This window comes from Diadema setosum, chromosome 12 (assembly GCF_964275005.1).
Source record: "Diadema setosum chromosome 12, eeDiaSeto1, whole genome shotgun sequence".
Lineage (NCBI taxonomy): Eukaryota > Metazoa > Echinodermata > Echinoidea > Diadematoida > Diadematidae > Diadema > Diadema setosum.
Window position 1 is genome coordinate 282,361 of NC_092696.1, and position 13,932 is coordinate 296,292.

The 13,932-nt window shown below is 39.1% G+C and overlaps 1 protein-coding gene across 1 annotated transcript in view; it reads right to left on the minus strand.

Annotated features, from left to right (window-relative positions):
- Positions 1-9,434: 9,434 nt before the first annotated feature.
- Positions 9,435-13,932, minus strand: part of LOC140235600 (uncharacterized) — a 203,731-nt gene continuing 199,233 nt past the window's right edge. The window contains exons 9-10 of the mRNA XM_072315606.1: positions 10,624-10,806; positions 9,435-9,656 (exon numbers count right to left, since the gene is read on the minus strand). Of these exons, the coding sequence (XP_072171707.1) occupies positions 9,435-9,656; positions 10,624-10,806 (405 nt within the window). The remainder of the gene's footprint in view (positions 9,657-10,623; positions 10,807-13,932) is intronic.

The window sequence follows — 13,932 nt, forward strand, 5'->3', positions numbered from 1 at the left end:
TCGAAAAAAAGGTCTGCTGACCCGGTGATCTAAATAAACTTTTGTCATTCATCCTGCTTGTCAAAATGTGTGCTCAGATTTTGATCAAATACTAAAATCTTTCAAAGATATCAGTGGCACATTAATACTAACAGGGCAGGACCTACTTAGACTTTTTCGATCCCCGCCCTTTAAAACCAATGTGTACGGAAGGATTCTCAAAATAAAAAAAAAAAAAAAATAGATGCTCATCATATTGGCAATAAAGTGAGAAAAAGGCCAAACCCACACAGTCCATTTTCTTTGTTCATACTCAACACACAGTTCGCAGTGACAACCATGTCTTGAATATGAAGAGAGAAAAATGAACAATTGGTTAGCCTTTGTGGGAGTGCCCAAATTATCGACGACATGGCCATATTGGAGCTTATGGACCTTTTTGATACACAATATAATATGCATTTATTTAATGTATGTATGTTGTTCATTATTTCTATTATCATTATTATTATTATTATTATTGCTATTATTATTATTATTACTGATTCTACTACTAATATTATTTTGATGAACAGGATATGTACTCCAGGTAATGGTATTATTGCTCTTTGTTCACATAGGATACCGCAATGTAATATATTTTCAATGTAACACAATATGAAGACTGAATATCGGTATTATTATGTAAGATATTTTTCGGTAATTATTTACCAGTCTGTGTGACAATTTCTGATGGTTACAATCTTTGAATTAAAATTAAGCTAAAGCTTGTTTGTTTCAGTTCTTAATATGGTTTTGAACATCCTAATTACATCTCCTTTTTGCAACTTCTTAAACCTCTCTCTCTATCCCTCTCTGAAACACGCTGGGAAACGTCCTCCTCTCTCCCTCCCTCCCTCTTCCTCTCCCCCTCTCCCCCCCCCCCCCTCTCTCTCTCTCTCTCTTCTCTACTGTTACACCCGTGGTCGTGCAGGTGTTTCAGACCGTTACCATGGATACAACTGATACAAATGATGAGGAGAGATACAAGAGTTGTATAGTTGAGATGATGGTGGCAAACGGTGTAATGATCCTTATATCTCTTTTCATTGTTTATCACAATGTTATTAATCGTAACAAGAATAATCCACATGACAAAGCATTTGTGAAGATCACAATTCAACAATGAATTTGTACCTTGGTCTTTCCTTTGAATCACAACACTTAAAAATTACATGAACGATCACTGTCTAGATACACTAGGATACAGAACCTTGAAATACAACTCACTTATCCACAGTATATCAGAGTTAAGTTTGATCGCTTCCAGCTAATCCTGTTTCAAAACATTCATTCATTGTATAAACACGACTACCATGATTGTGCCCTAATATTTGTAACACTAACAATCACCATCATGAATCACGTTTATATTGATGATTTACCTTCCATATCAAACATCATTTCTAATGTGAGAATGATGTAGCATATATTGCGCTTCATGCTTCGATTAAGATATCTGAGCTGATGGTAGTCTGGTTTGTTAAAGGAGTACTGGAATTGACACATCTGTATATGCCAAAATATCTCCCTAAAAATAAGATATGTATCTTATTGATTAATCAATTATGAGCTAGCTATAAACTCCTCTTAACTCACATAATATAACAAAAGTGTAATGAACAATACTAAAAAATATCAATTATCAAAGTGAACAATTATCTAAAATTAAGTTAGATAATAACACAAATTATCTATCCATGCTTTATCTCACTGGAATATGACATCACTGAATTGAGTAATGTTTTAGTGTTTTGTATTCGACTACTATCCAACCCCATCGTCTTACTGGTTATGTCTTGCGTCAAAGTACTGGTCCTTTAAAACTATCTCAGATCTCACACACTAGGCAAAGGGGGGGGGGAGGTTGCCTTTAAATAACACAACTGCTCTCTCTTTTACCTACATTGGAGCTAAATCATGAAGCTCACACAAGGAACTGCCTTTTCCAAGGGAGAAGAGAAAACTCCTCTTTTCAACAGCATAATCAAACTGCAAGCAGTGGTACAATGTACTGCCAATGTTATCTTGATTGAGGTTACTACCAGCCCTGTTATCTAAACATAAAGGGACAAGCGTCTCCCTCCTGCCTGGATGCGGTATCTCATCACCGGTCTTTGTAGTCTACATCACCTAGACCCACTATAGGTAACATTATCCAAGCACGGACATACATGTAGGCATACTCACACTCGAATCTATGCTATCATCACTGTCACAGATTATTTTCTATTTCGTAACAAAGATTAATACACAGTTTCATTATTCATCTATATTCTCTTCTTGATCATTAAGCTCAGGCTAGGATACATCACTTGTTCCTATACAAAATAGTACATTTACAAGACATAAGCAGACCCCCTCTAAGAGTCTAAGAGTCTGCATGATGAGACTAATCGTAACCCAACAGCTTGGAGATGTCCCCTGGGCTGGCCATCGCCCTCAGCCTAGTGGTCAGGAGTTACTCTCTATTTGTGAACTGATTTGAAAGACCATGTTCACATCTTGGCTATATACATGTATGTTACAGTGCCTCTTTGGGTCATCACTTTCTACAGTAGGGGCTATCCTAGACTGTGTTCGCCCGAGTGTCAGACTGAACAGGCCTACTACTCAGTTAGCTACACAATAATACGCCTGATGTACACTTTCACATGAGGGAGATAATCTGTTGGACTACATCTATCTATACTTATATTATATACACTACAGAATATCCTTCTTTTAGTTTCCTCAACAAGTGATGACATTGTGTACTTTCCTGACAGAATCACTTTTGCACAGATTATCAGTTTAGTAACCGCCAAGTCTTCATTGAGCCTCTTTCGATGCAATATCAAATCACAAAACTCACTTTCCATTAAATCTAGACAATTAAATGCAACAATGCTCGGTCAAACGGTGTAATGATAACGTGGCCACTACCACCCAATCCATCTCTTGTCTTATCTCTTGGACCACTCCATTTTTTAAATGGGGTGGGTTCCTTTCACTTTTCAGAGGTGCAAATATTCTCAATTCCTGGTAACTGAACAAAATGTCTCATAAGAGCATCAAACTGTACTGCCTCATGTCAATTATAGTTCCTTCTTGACAAAATTTAAAATTCTGACTGATAGGGTGGACATTTTCTACAGCAAATATGGGGTAGTGATCAAATCAAGAGAAAGACACATAAACTTTTATATGTGAACTTAACTAAGGGACATAACACCTTCCCCCACCAACAAAAATGTCCACCATCGCACCACATCGACACAAACAGTAACTCTTGCCTTTGACAGTGTGGTTTTAAAATTAAATCAACGTCCTCTGATTCTGATTACCTTAGACTTAACACTGGCATGACAGATTCATGGCAACTATCCTGTACTTTGCTCCGATCGTTAATAATAATTGAGTTAGGGTGTCGACGGGTCCCAACTCAGATCCACTGGATCTCCCATATTACACCGACCGAGATAGGCACGTATACCTCATATTACAGAACAATGTTAAAAGAATGGATGAGCCAACACTACAATCTTGCCCTCTTCATCCATAGCATTCACTGACACTTCGTCATGAACTATGAATTAAGGCTTCTTTCTTACTACTTAGCACTGCGCAGTACTATCAACAATGCTCATCTCACTCTGTAATCAAATCAGTCTCCATCCTTAATCATAATGACGTTTTTCCTGCTTTTCGATGCTTTTCGATATGTGTTCTCACTAGTGCATTATAAGGGAAAAGGGTCAATTTCTCAACTTTTATGCTTAGAGTCCGAAGATATGCTTGTATTCTTCTCCAATTCGTCTAGCCGGCTAACACGTCGGGCCAAATGCGCGAGAACCCGTCCCTCCAGTCAGCCAGCTCATTCTAGGCACCACAGCAGGCTCCTTCCAAGGTGGGACCTGGCGAACATCATGGGGCTGTATTGTTGTTTCTGCTAGTTGCTGTACTCCCTGCGTCGGTAGTGACATCAACTGGGGTTGACTCGGCCTGGTAGCAACTGGATAATACTCAGGATATGAAGGATAGAGAGGAGGATGAGACATTAGATAGGCCTGAGGTATGAAAGGGGGGACATGAGGCTGGAAGGGGTGGGAGTTGGTTACATGTTGCGGGTTGCGGGTTGCAGCTGGTATCTGCATGAGGTTTGTTTGAGTTGTTTGGTAGGTTGGGGCACCTAAGTTGTCATATGTCAGTCTCGAAGGGGGCTGACGACGTCGTGGTTGCGAGGTGACATTCACTACAGGATCGGGTGGTTGTAGCGGGGGAGTGTTGTGTCTTTGCTGATCATCAGGTAACTCTGGTTCATGGTCATCTGGAAGTGGTGGTGTCAAGTTCCTCCTCTCTCTATTTGGCACCAATTGAGTTCCATCCCCTGTTGCCAGATCTGGTTCTGTCGAAGGGGGTTGTTGGGGTTCATCTGAGAGGACTTCCTTGTCAGAGGGAACACTCTCTACCACACTTTCACTATCTGATGACTGATGATTGGGGTCCCGTCTCCTTGCTGCTTCAAGGAAATACAATTCTTCACCTGAGGAATCATCTGAAGAAAGAGACAAGCGGTGAGGTGTTTTCCTATTTGTTCTTGTCCTTCGATGAGAGGGTGCCCTCGTGTCCTTACCATTCCCTTGAACTTGACAATCTCCTGCAGTTGGAAGGCTCTCACAGGGCATCAACATGTTTCGGTGCAGGACTCGTATATGACCCGATTCGTCCTCTGGGGTTACCTCGTACACTGGTAAGTCATCAGCTACCCTTTTGACAACCTTGTAAATTCCTTCCTCCCAGTATGACTGTAGCTTGTTTGGACCAGGATGCCGTTTATAGTTCCTGACAAGCACCCGATCACCACAGTCCAGTGGCAAACTTGGTCTCTTCTTGTCATGGTTCAGCTTTCCCCTGGAATTGTTCATGTCGGCATTCTTCCGAGCCAGGTCGTATGCCACCTGCATCTGCTGCTTCCACTTTCCACAAAAATCAGAGTACTTGACCCCTTCCTCCTGCCCGCCTCTCTTCAGTTGGAACACCAAGTCAATGGGCAGTCTAGGTTCCCGACCATACATCAGGAAGAACGGGGAGAATCCTGTTGCCTCTGACCTTGTGCAATTGTAGGCGTGAATCACCTTGGGGAGGTGATCCTTCCAACAGGCTTTCTCGCTAGACGTGAGGGTACGAAGCATGGCCAAGAGGGTACGGTTAAACCTTTCCACTTGACCATTCCCCTCTGGGTGGTACGGAGTCGTTCTAGAGTGTTTGATGTTTGTCAGTGTTTCAAGACGGCGCAACAGACGGTTCTCGAATTCGCCTCCCTGATCGTGGTGAATACGATGGGGAAAACCAAACTGTAAGATGAAGTTGTTAAACATCTTGTCAGCCACCGTCTTTGCTGATTTGTCTTTCGTTGGGTATGCCTGAGCCAGTCTTGTAAAATGCTCGACCACAACTAAGATATATTCATAGCCGCCCTTGCTCTTCCAGATGGAGGAAGTCTATCGAGACAAGCTCCAGGGGTTGTGTTGTTTGGATGCTCGTCAATGGGGCTCTGGAGGGTCTAACTGGCCTCTTGTCCTTGAGGCAGGTACAAGTTGCAGTGATGAAGTGGTGTATATCACTTTCCATACCTGGCCAATAGAACCGTTCCCTTGCCAGCTGTACCACCCTATCTGGTCCCAGATGGCCCATCTTGACGTGTAGCTCCTCATACACTAGAGGCTTGTACTTTGCAGGGAGGACCAGCTGAGTACGTGTGGTGGTTTTCCTTCTGAGAACCCCGTGTTCGTCCAGTTCGAGCCTCTTTGATTCACGAAGCATCTTGGCGATGTCTCGAGGCTGTTTCTTCCTTTCGGACATGGTTAGGTGCTTCTTCCTTTCTTTCAAACCAAGGATGACGGATATAGTTTGATCTTCCTCCTGGGCAGCTCTGATCTCACCGAAGGTCAGTTGAGGGAGTGCAGAAGAAATGTGGGCATCGGCCACCTGGACAGTTAGGGCTCTTGGCCCCTGTAGGGCCACATTCCATGGTACCTCTTCATTTACTTGGATGAACCAGGTATTCCCGCCGAGGCTGTCCATAACACAACTGCTCTCTCTTTTACCTACATTGGAGCTAAATCATGAAGCTCACACAAGGAACTGCCTTTTCCAAGGGAGAAGAGAAAACTCCTCTTTCCAACAGCATAATCAAACTGCAAGCAGTGGTACAATGTACTGCCAATGTTATCTTGATTGAGGTTACTACCAGCCCTGTTATCTAAACATAAAGGGACAAGCCTCTCCCTCCTGCCTGGATGCGGTATCTCATCACCGGTCTTTGTAGTCTACATCACCTAGACCCACTATAGGTAACATTATCCAAGCATGGACATACATGTAGGCATACTCACACTCGAATCTATGCTATCATCACTGTCACAGATTATTTTCTATTTCTTATCAAAGATTAATACACAGTTTCATTATTCATCTATATTCTCTTATTAATCATTAAGCTCGGGCTAGGATACACCACTTGTTCCTATACAAAATAGTACATTTACAAGACATAAGCAGACCCCCTCAAAGAGACTAAGAGTCTGCATGATGAGACTAATCGTAACCCAACAGCTTGGAGATGTCCCCTGGGCTGGCCATCGCCCTCAGCCTAGTGGTCAGGAGTTACTCTCTATTTGTGAACCGATAAGAAAGACCATGTTCACATCTTGGCTATATACATGTATGTTACAGTGCCTCTTTGGGTCATCACTTTCTACAGTAGGGGCTATCCTAGACTGTGTTCACCCGAGTGTCAGACTGAACAGGGCTACTACTCAGTTAGCTACACAATAATACGCCTGATGTACACTTTCACATGAGAGAGATAATCTGTTGGACTACATCTATCTATACTTATATTATATACACTACAGAATATCCTTCTTTTAAGTTCCTCAACAAGTGATGACATTGTGTATTTTCCTGACAGAATTACTTTTGCACAGATTATCAGTTTAGTAACCGCCAAGTCTTCATTGAACCTCTTTCGATGCAATATCAAATCACAAAACTCACTTTCCATTAAATCTAGACAATTAAATGCAACAATGCTTGGTCATTGCCGGTTCTTCTGTCCTTTCATACAAAGTGAGACATTCAATTAATGTCAAACAACAATGAATATGTCATATAATGAGAAATTTGCTTACCTGATACAAATGATGAGGACAGACACAAGAGTTGTTTAGTTGAGATGATGGTGGCAAACGGTGTAATGATAACGTGGCCACTACCACCCAATTCATCTCTCCTCTTATCTCTTGGCCCACTCCATTTTTTAAATGGGGTGGGTTGCTTTCATTTTTCAGAGGTGCAAATATTCTCAATTCCTGGTAACTGAACAAAATGTCTCATAAGAGCATCAAACTGTACTGCCTCATGTCAATTATAGTTCCTTCTTGACAAAATTTAAAATTCTGACTGATAGGGTGGACATATTCTACAGCAAATATGGGGTAGTGATCAAATCAAGAGAAAGACACATAAAATTTTATATGTGAACTTAACTAAGGGGCATAACACCACAACTTCACATTAGGTTCTGCAGCTTTCATGGGCATTATGTACAACGAGCAAAATATGTTAATCATCTGATTTGGGTACTGGCTTTGGTTTTATTTGATTTGTTTAGTGTTTGTAATCAAGTATACTTTGAAATAGCTACATGTTTGGAGGAACATGACATAACCATTAATGATGATGAAAAAATTCACTGTGAAATGTTTAACCCTTCTATTTTTGTTTGTTTGTTTTGTCCTTTTTATGCCTTTTTTCTATATTATATTTCAATTTTCTCACACTTAGTCATGTAACGGGCTGCTATGCATGTTTCCCAATAAAAAATACCTTTTCATCATTATACATGTGTATGGATTCCAATCTGAAGACACAAGATCAAATATTGAAAACAGTATACAGACAATTTTAATCATGTCCTCTTCTTCTTCTACTTCTTTTTCTTCATTTCCCCTTCTTCTTCTTTTTCTTCTTCTCTTGGTAAGTTTTGCCTCCTTTAATAGGCTGAAGATTATTGCAGACTGTGTTATTTACATTGTAATGTTGTTTATTTATAGATATTTACAAGCACATAACAAATGTCGAACAAAGACAGACTAGCCGTTGTGATCAACGGTTAGTCGGTTAAGGAATGATCCCACAGATGGCGCTGCAACAGTTTTAGAGGACAGGGATTTCAGTTCCTTGCAGTTATCGTAAAGAACGAATTGCGACGCGATTCAGTTCTCGAGTATGGTGTATCTGATAGGAATGTGGTTGCGTGGCTCTCGTCAACTGAGTAACCTGCTTGATATTATAGTCCTGTGCCGAAAGATGAGTAAGATTATTGTGCATTTTGTACATAATGGTAAGTCTGTTCCAGAGTGGTCCAATCAAGCTTTTGCAGCATTGTAGTGACACTTGAGGTATAATGGCAGCGATTCAAAGTGAATCTCGCAGCTCTTCTAGGGACCATCTCCACTTTGTGGATTAGGTTCTCGGAAAAAGGATCCCAAACAACGGAAGCACACTCTTCAATTGGCCCAACCAATGTTTTGTAAGCTATTGCTTTGACATCAGCGGATTTTAAGAGAAAATTGCGTCTTAGAAATACAAGGACGTTATTGGCTTTATTGACAGTATAGTTGATGTGTTTGGTCCACTTCAAATCATAAGTGATGGTTACATCCAAGTACTTCACGATTCAACAGATTCAAGACGGGCGTTGTTCAGATGATAAACGAGTTGCACTGTTTTTCTTTTCCTGGAATCTTTCAAAATCTCGCATTTATTTTCGTTCATACATAGAAAACAGCAGAAAACCACAGTGTCTTTCAATATACTAAATTCCTTATCAATCAAAGGGTCTTAAACTCTTCACATGTGAATTGTCTTTTATCATATGTGCCTCGAAATCATGGGTCACTGTTTTCGCTTATGTATGAGTTCATATGCTGTCTCCGTATGTACTATGATGAGGGTGTGTTTGTATAATGTGTGTGTCTATGTTGTGTGTGTGTGTTGTTGTTGGGTTTTTTTTGTGTGTGAATGGGTGGAGTACACGTGTGTGCTGTTACTCATTGATGTGGAAAAAGTGAAAAATCGAATAACCAAAGAAATCACAACAGGAAAGATATGATAAGAATTTGAAGGAAATTTGACGAAAATGATCGCTACAATTCGAATTAGCAATGAGTAAATAGACTTTGTTCACAAACAATCAACAAAAAATGAAGTAGAATCTATTACTGGCATATTGTAGATTTCCCGGGCAATACTGAACTAAAAAAAAAAAAAAAAAAAAAAAAAACCGAAAGGAATAACAAATAATACATTGTCAGTCATTTTGACAAAAGAGGGGCACTGTTACACACCATAAGGAATTGGTTCAATAATTAAAGATGACATACCTGACAGGATGATGCTGAAGCGGCTGCTGCTGAGAGGAAATCATCGGTCAAGTAGGGGCACCACAGACTGAACTTGTGAAGACTTGGCAAGGCACACACACAGCGCACCAGGTCTCCTCCAAGCGATGATTGATATTGAGAATCGACATGAGATCGAGATTTAGAATCACCAAAGCCTCTGCGAAAATCAAACACCAGATTGCGAATCTGTTGAAAAACAATGAGCAAAAAAAAAAGCAATTCTTCTGAAGGACTGGATACATTTGTACGTGCATAAGACCAATAATTGATTTGTAAATAGAGAAGCCAGGGAAATGTCCTGATGGTTACATTTATGTTAGTCATGGAAAGAAGGTCAAACGATGCATATTATACCAAAATCTACTCCCTGTCCTATTTCACGATACCACTTGCAGTTTGTGACTAGACAATGTTCCTACTAATACAATGTAATATACAAAGAAATCGACCACAAATGTAATAATTCAATACACTTTTACATAAAACGTGTGATTTAAGAATGGAATATTGCCAATGTTTGTTTGGTTTAGTTGCGTACTAAAAAAAAAATATGTTTAACATAAAAATATCAATTAAAAAAATATACGGAGGGTAAGCACAGCCAGTGGTTCAAGTATAGGAGAGTACGTTTATTCTGTTTATTCCATGTTCGTATATCTCCTCAAACTAATAATGTGATCTGAAACATTAGTACGAACGTTCCATTTAATATTATTTGGGTCAAGAATATTCGCACGTAAACGATGAGATAGCAGTTAATCATGGCGGTAAGAGAGGTATGAGAGACGGAGAGAGGGAGAGAGAGACAAAAATAAAAGTGGTTTCCAGAAAGAAAAAAAAAAAAACCCGGAAGATAAGAAATATCGTCGTCTCGACTTTCAAGAAGGCAAAAGGCCAGGTGTCAGATATCGTTCTTTTTTATTGTATTCAGTTCAGAGTAAAGCATTCATTTTAACAGAAGTACCCTTACCAAGCGTATACAGATGAGGAAGACTAGTTACAAATGAAATTAGTTATGTCACAATGTTGTCAAACTGCTAGAAATTGAAATATATATAAATCATTTTATCTTTCAAGAAAATCATGATTTGCCTAATCAGTTTTCACGCATGGTCTTCTATGATCCAAACAGCAAAGGACGAAGATTACATACCTGACATGATGATGCTAAAGCACTGGCTGTTGAGAGGAAACCATCGGGCAAGTAGAGGCACGACAGCTCGAACTCCCGTAGACTTGGCATAGTACACACCCATCGGGCCAAGTCGCCTCCTCCTGAGGACTGATGTTTTATATTCTCTTGCTCTTTGCTGAGATACAACTCCAGATCTTGAACCTGTGGAGGACAAAAAAGAAAAGAAATAACAACAATCAAAATAGAGCTTAATTAGCAAGAATGCACGACGAAAAAGAGTACATGATACGAATAACGCTGGAATGTGCCTTACACAAGTACGTGCACGCATTTGAAGGGACAAACATTAGATCCAATAATATTATTCACGAATTAAGGATTGAAGAAAACGAAATGTACTCCCTGTACTATTCCTGGATACAAGTACAGATAAAAGTATGTTTGTACATTATTCATAAGGAGCGTGATAAACAAATAAATAAATAAAAGGCCAACGCATTTTGAGGTGACTGGATTTGTACATTTGCTTTAATTTGTCATTGTTATCTGTTATCGATATGACAACCAGTGAAATCATGGATTCTCCTGATCAAGCAAGTGATCAGTTACTGGGTCGAAAACAGTAAGATGTAATCTGTTTTTAAATGAAGACTAAGAAGTGTCGAAAAGAAAAGTCAGCTGAACCGGTGATCCAAATAAACTTTTGTCATTCATCCTGCTTGTTTAAGTTTGTGGCCAGGTTTTTTATCAAATTCTAAAATCATTCAAAGATATCATGGCACATTTATACTAACAGGGCAGGACCTAGTTGGACTTTTTCGATCCCCACCTTTTAAAACCAGTGTGTACGGAAGGATTCTCAAAAAAAAACAAAAAAACATATATATATATACATATATATATATATATATATATGCTCATCATATTGGCTATAAAGGGAGAAAAAAGCCAACCCACACAGTCCATTTTCTTTGTTCATATTCAACACACAATTCGCAGTGACAAACCATGAATATGAAGAGAGAGAATTGAATAATGGGTTGGCCTTTGTGGGAGTAACCTATCGCCGACATGGCCATGTTAGAGGCTATGGACCTTTCTGATACATACCTTTTTGATATGTATATATATAATGTATGTATGTTTTTCATAATATCTATTGTTATCATTATTATTATCATCATCATCATCATTATTATTATTGTAATTATTGCTGACACTACTAATAACATTATTTTGATGAACAGGATATGAACTCCAGGTAATTTTATTATTGCTCTTTGTTCACATTATAGCTCACACCTAAGGTATAATTCAGATTGAATATGTTTGTAGATTGATCAGTTGCAGGTTGATAAGGTTGAATATTAAAAGATTTTACTTAATTATTATTTTACATAGGATATCGCAATGTAATATATTTTCAATACAACACAATATGAAGACTGAATATCGGTATTATTATGTAAGATATTTTTCGGTAATTACTTACCAGTCTGTGTGACATTTTCTGATGGTTACAATCTTTGAATTAGAATTAAGCTAAAGCTTGTTTGTTTCGGTTCTTAATATGATTTTGAACATCCTGATTAAATCTCCTTTTTGCAACTTCTTAAACCTCTCTCTATCCCTCTCTCAAACACGCTGTCCAGTGAAACGTCCTCCTCTCTCTCTCCCCCTCTTTCCCTCTCTCTCTCTCTTTCTCTTCTTTACAACTTCACATTAGGTCCTGCAGCTTTCATGGGCATTATGTACAACGAGCAAAATATGTTAATCATCTGATTTAGGTACTGGATTTGGTTTTATTTGATTTGTTTGGTGTTCGTAATCAAGTATACTTTGGAATAGACACACGTTTGGAGGTAAATGACATGACCATTAATGATGATGAAAGATTTCATTGTGAAATGTTTAACCCTGATATTTTTGTTTGTTTTTTTCTTTTTATGCTTTTTTTCTATATTATATTTCAATTTTCTCACACTTATTCAAGTAAAATGTTTGTAATTCAGCCTGCGGGCTGCTATGGATGTTGTCCAAAAAAAAAATATATATATATTTGTTTTCATCATCATCTACATGTATGTATACGTGTGTATAGATCCGAATCCTAAGACACAAGATCAAACCATTGAAAACAGTTTACAGACAAATTTTAATCATGTCTTCTCCTTCTTCTTCTCTTGGTTAAGTCTGCCTCTTTCAATAAGAAGAAGATTCTTGCAGACTGTGTTATTCACATTATATTACTGTTTATTTAAAGACTTTTACAAGCACACATTATGGAGAACAAAGACAGACTAGCCAGTGTGATGAACCGTAGCCGGTTACGGAATGCTCCCACAGATGGCGCTGCAGCAATTTTTAAGGACAGGGAATTCCAGCTCCTTACTGCTTTCGGAAAGAACGAATGGCGACGGAAATCAGTTCTCGAGTATGGTATTTGATAGGAATGTGGTTGGGTGGCTCTCGTCAACTGAGTAATCTGTTTGATATTATAGTCGTGTGCCGAAAGATGAGTCAGATTATCATGTATTTTGTACATAATAATGGTCAACCTGTTCCAGAGTAGTCCAATTAAGTTTTTGCAGCAACATAGTGACACTTATATAATGGTAGCGATTCATAGTGAATCTCTCAGCTCTCCTCTGGACCTCTGGCGATGCGATTCAGCTTTCGAGTGTGGTATATGATAGGAATGTGGTTGGGTGTCTCTTGTCAACTGGGTAACCTTGTGATAATATAGTCCTGTGCCGGAAGATGAGTAAGCTTATTGTGTATTTTGTACGTAATTGTTAGTCTGTGTTACGACCAAAATCACTCTGAGAATGATCGCACAAAAGAAACAATCAACTGATGTTCAGGCGGTTTATTAATAGTGATATTGTGGGTACAGACTGGTAATCGGCGTCATATCAGTACAACAATGATCAATAGAAACAATTACAAATCGGTAATGGAATCACTTACATGCATCCAAACTATCACAAAGTCGCTACAGTTCCCTGGTAGTATCCAGATACGATGTTCGATGCACAAATGAATGATCCGCGATGCACCGATGAATGATTCCTGCGACGTAAATCCAGAGGCACAGGTTACAATAGTCCGCGTTATAAATCCAGGATATATGTCCACAATAGATCCACGGTATAATGTTCACAGTGAAATGTGCAGATCAAACGACCACGTCCAGTCGATGCGTTGAATAATGATTCACTTTATATTGTCCAGCTAGGACTCCAGCCCGTCACAGCTTTGCCGTAGCAATGTCCATTGACATAAAAACATGGAGTCTATCTCCAATGAAGGCAAATTAATCTGCAG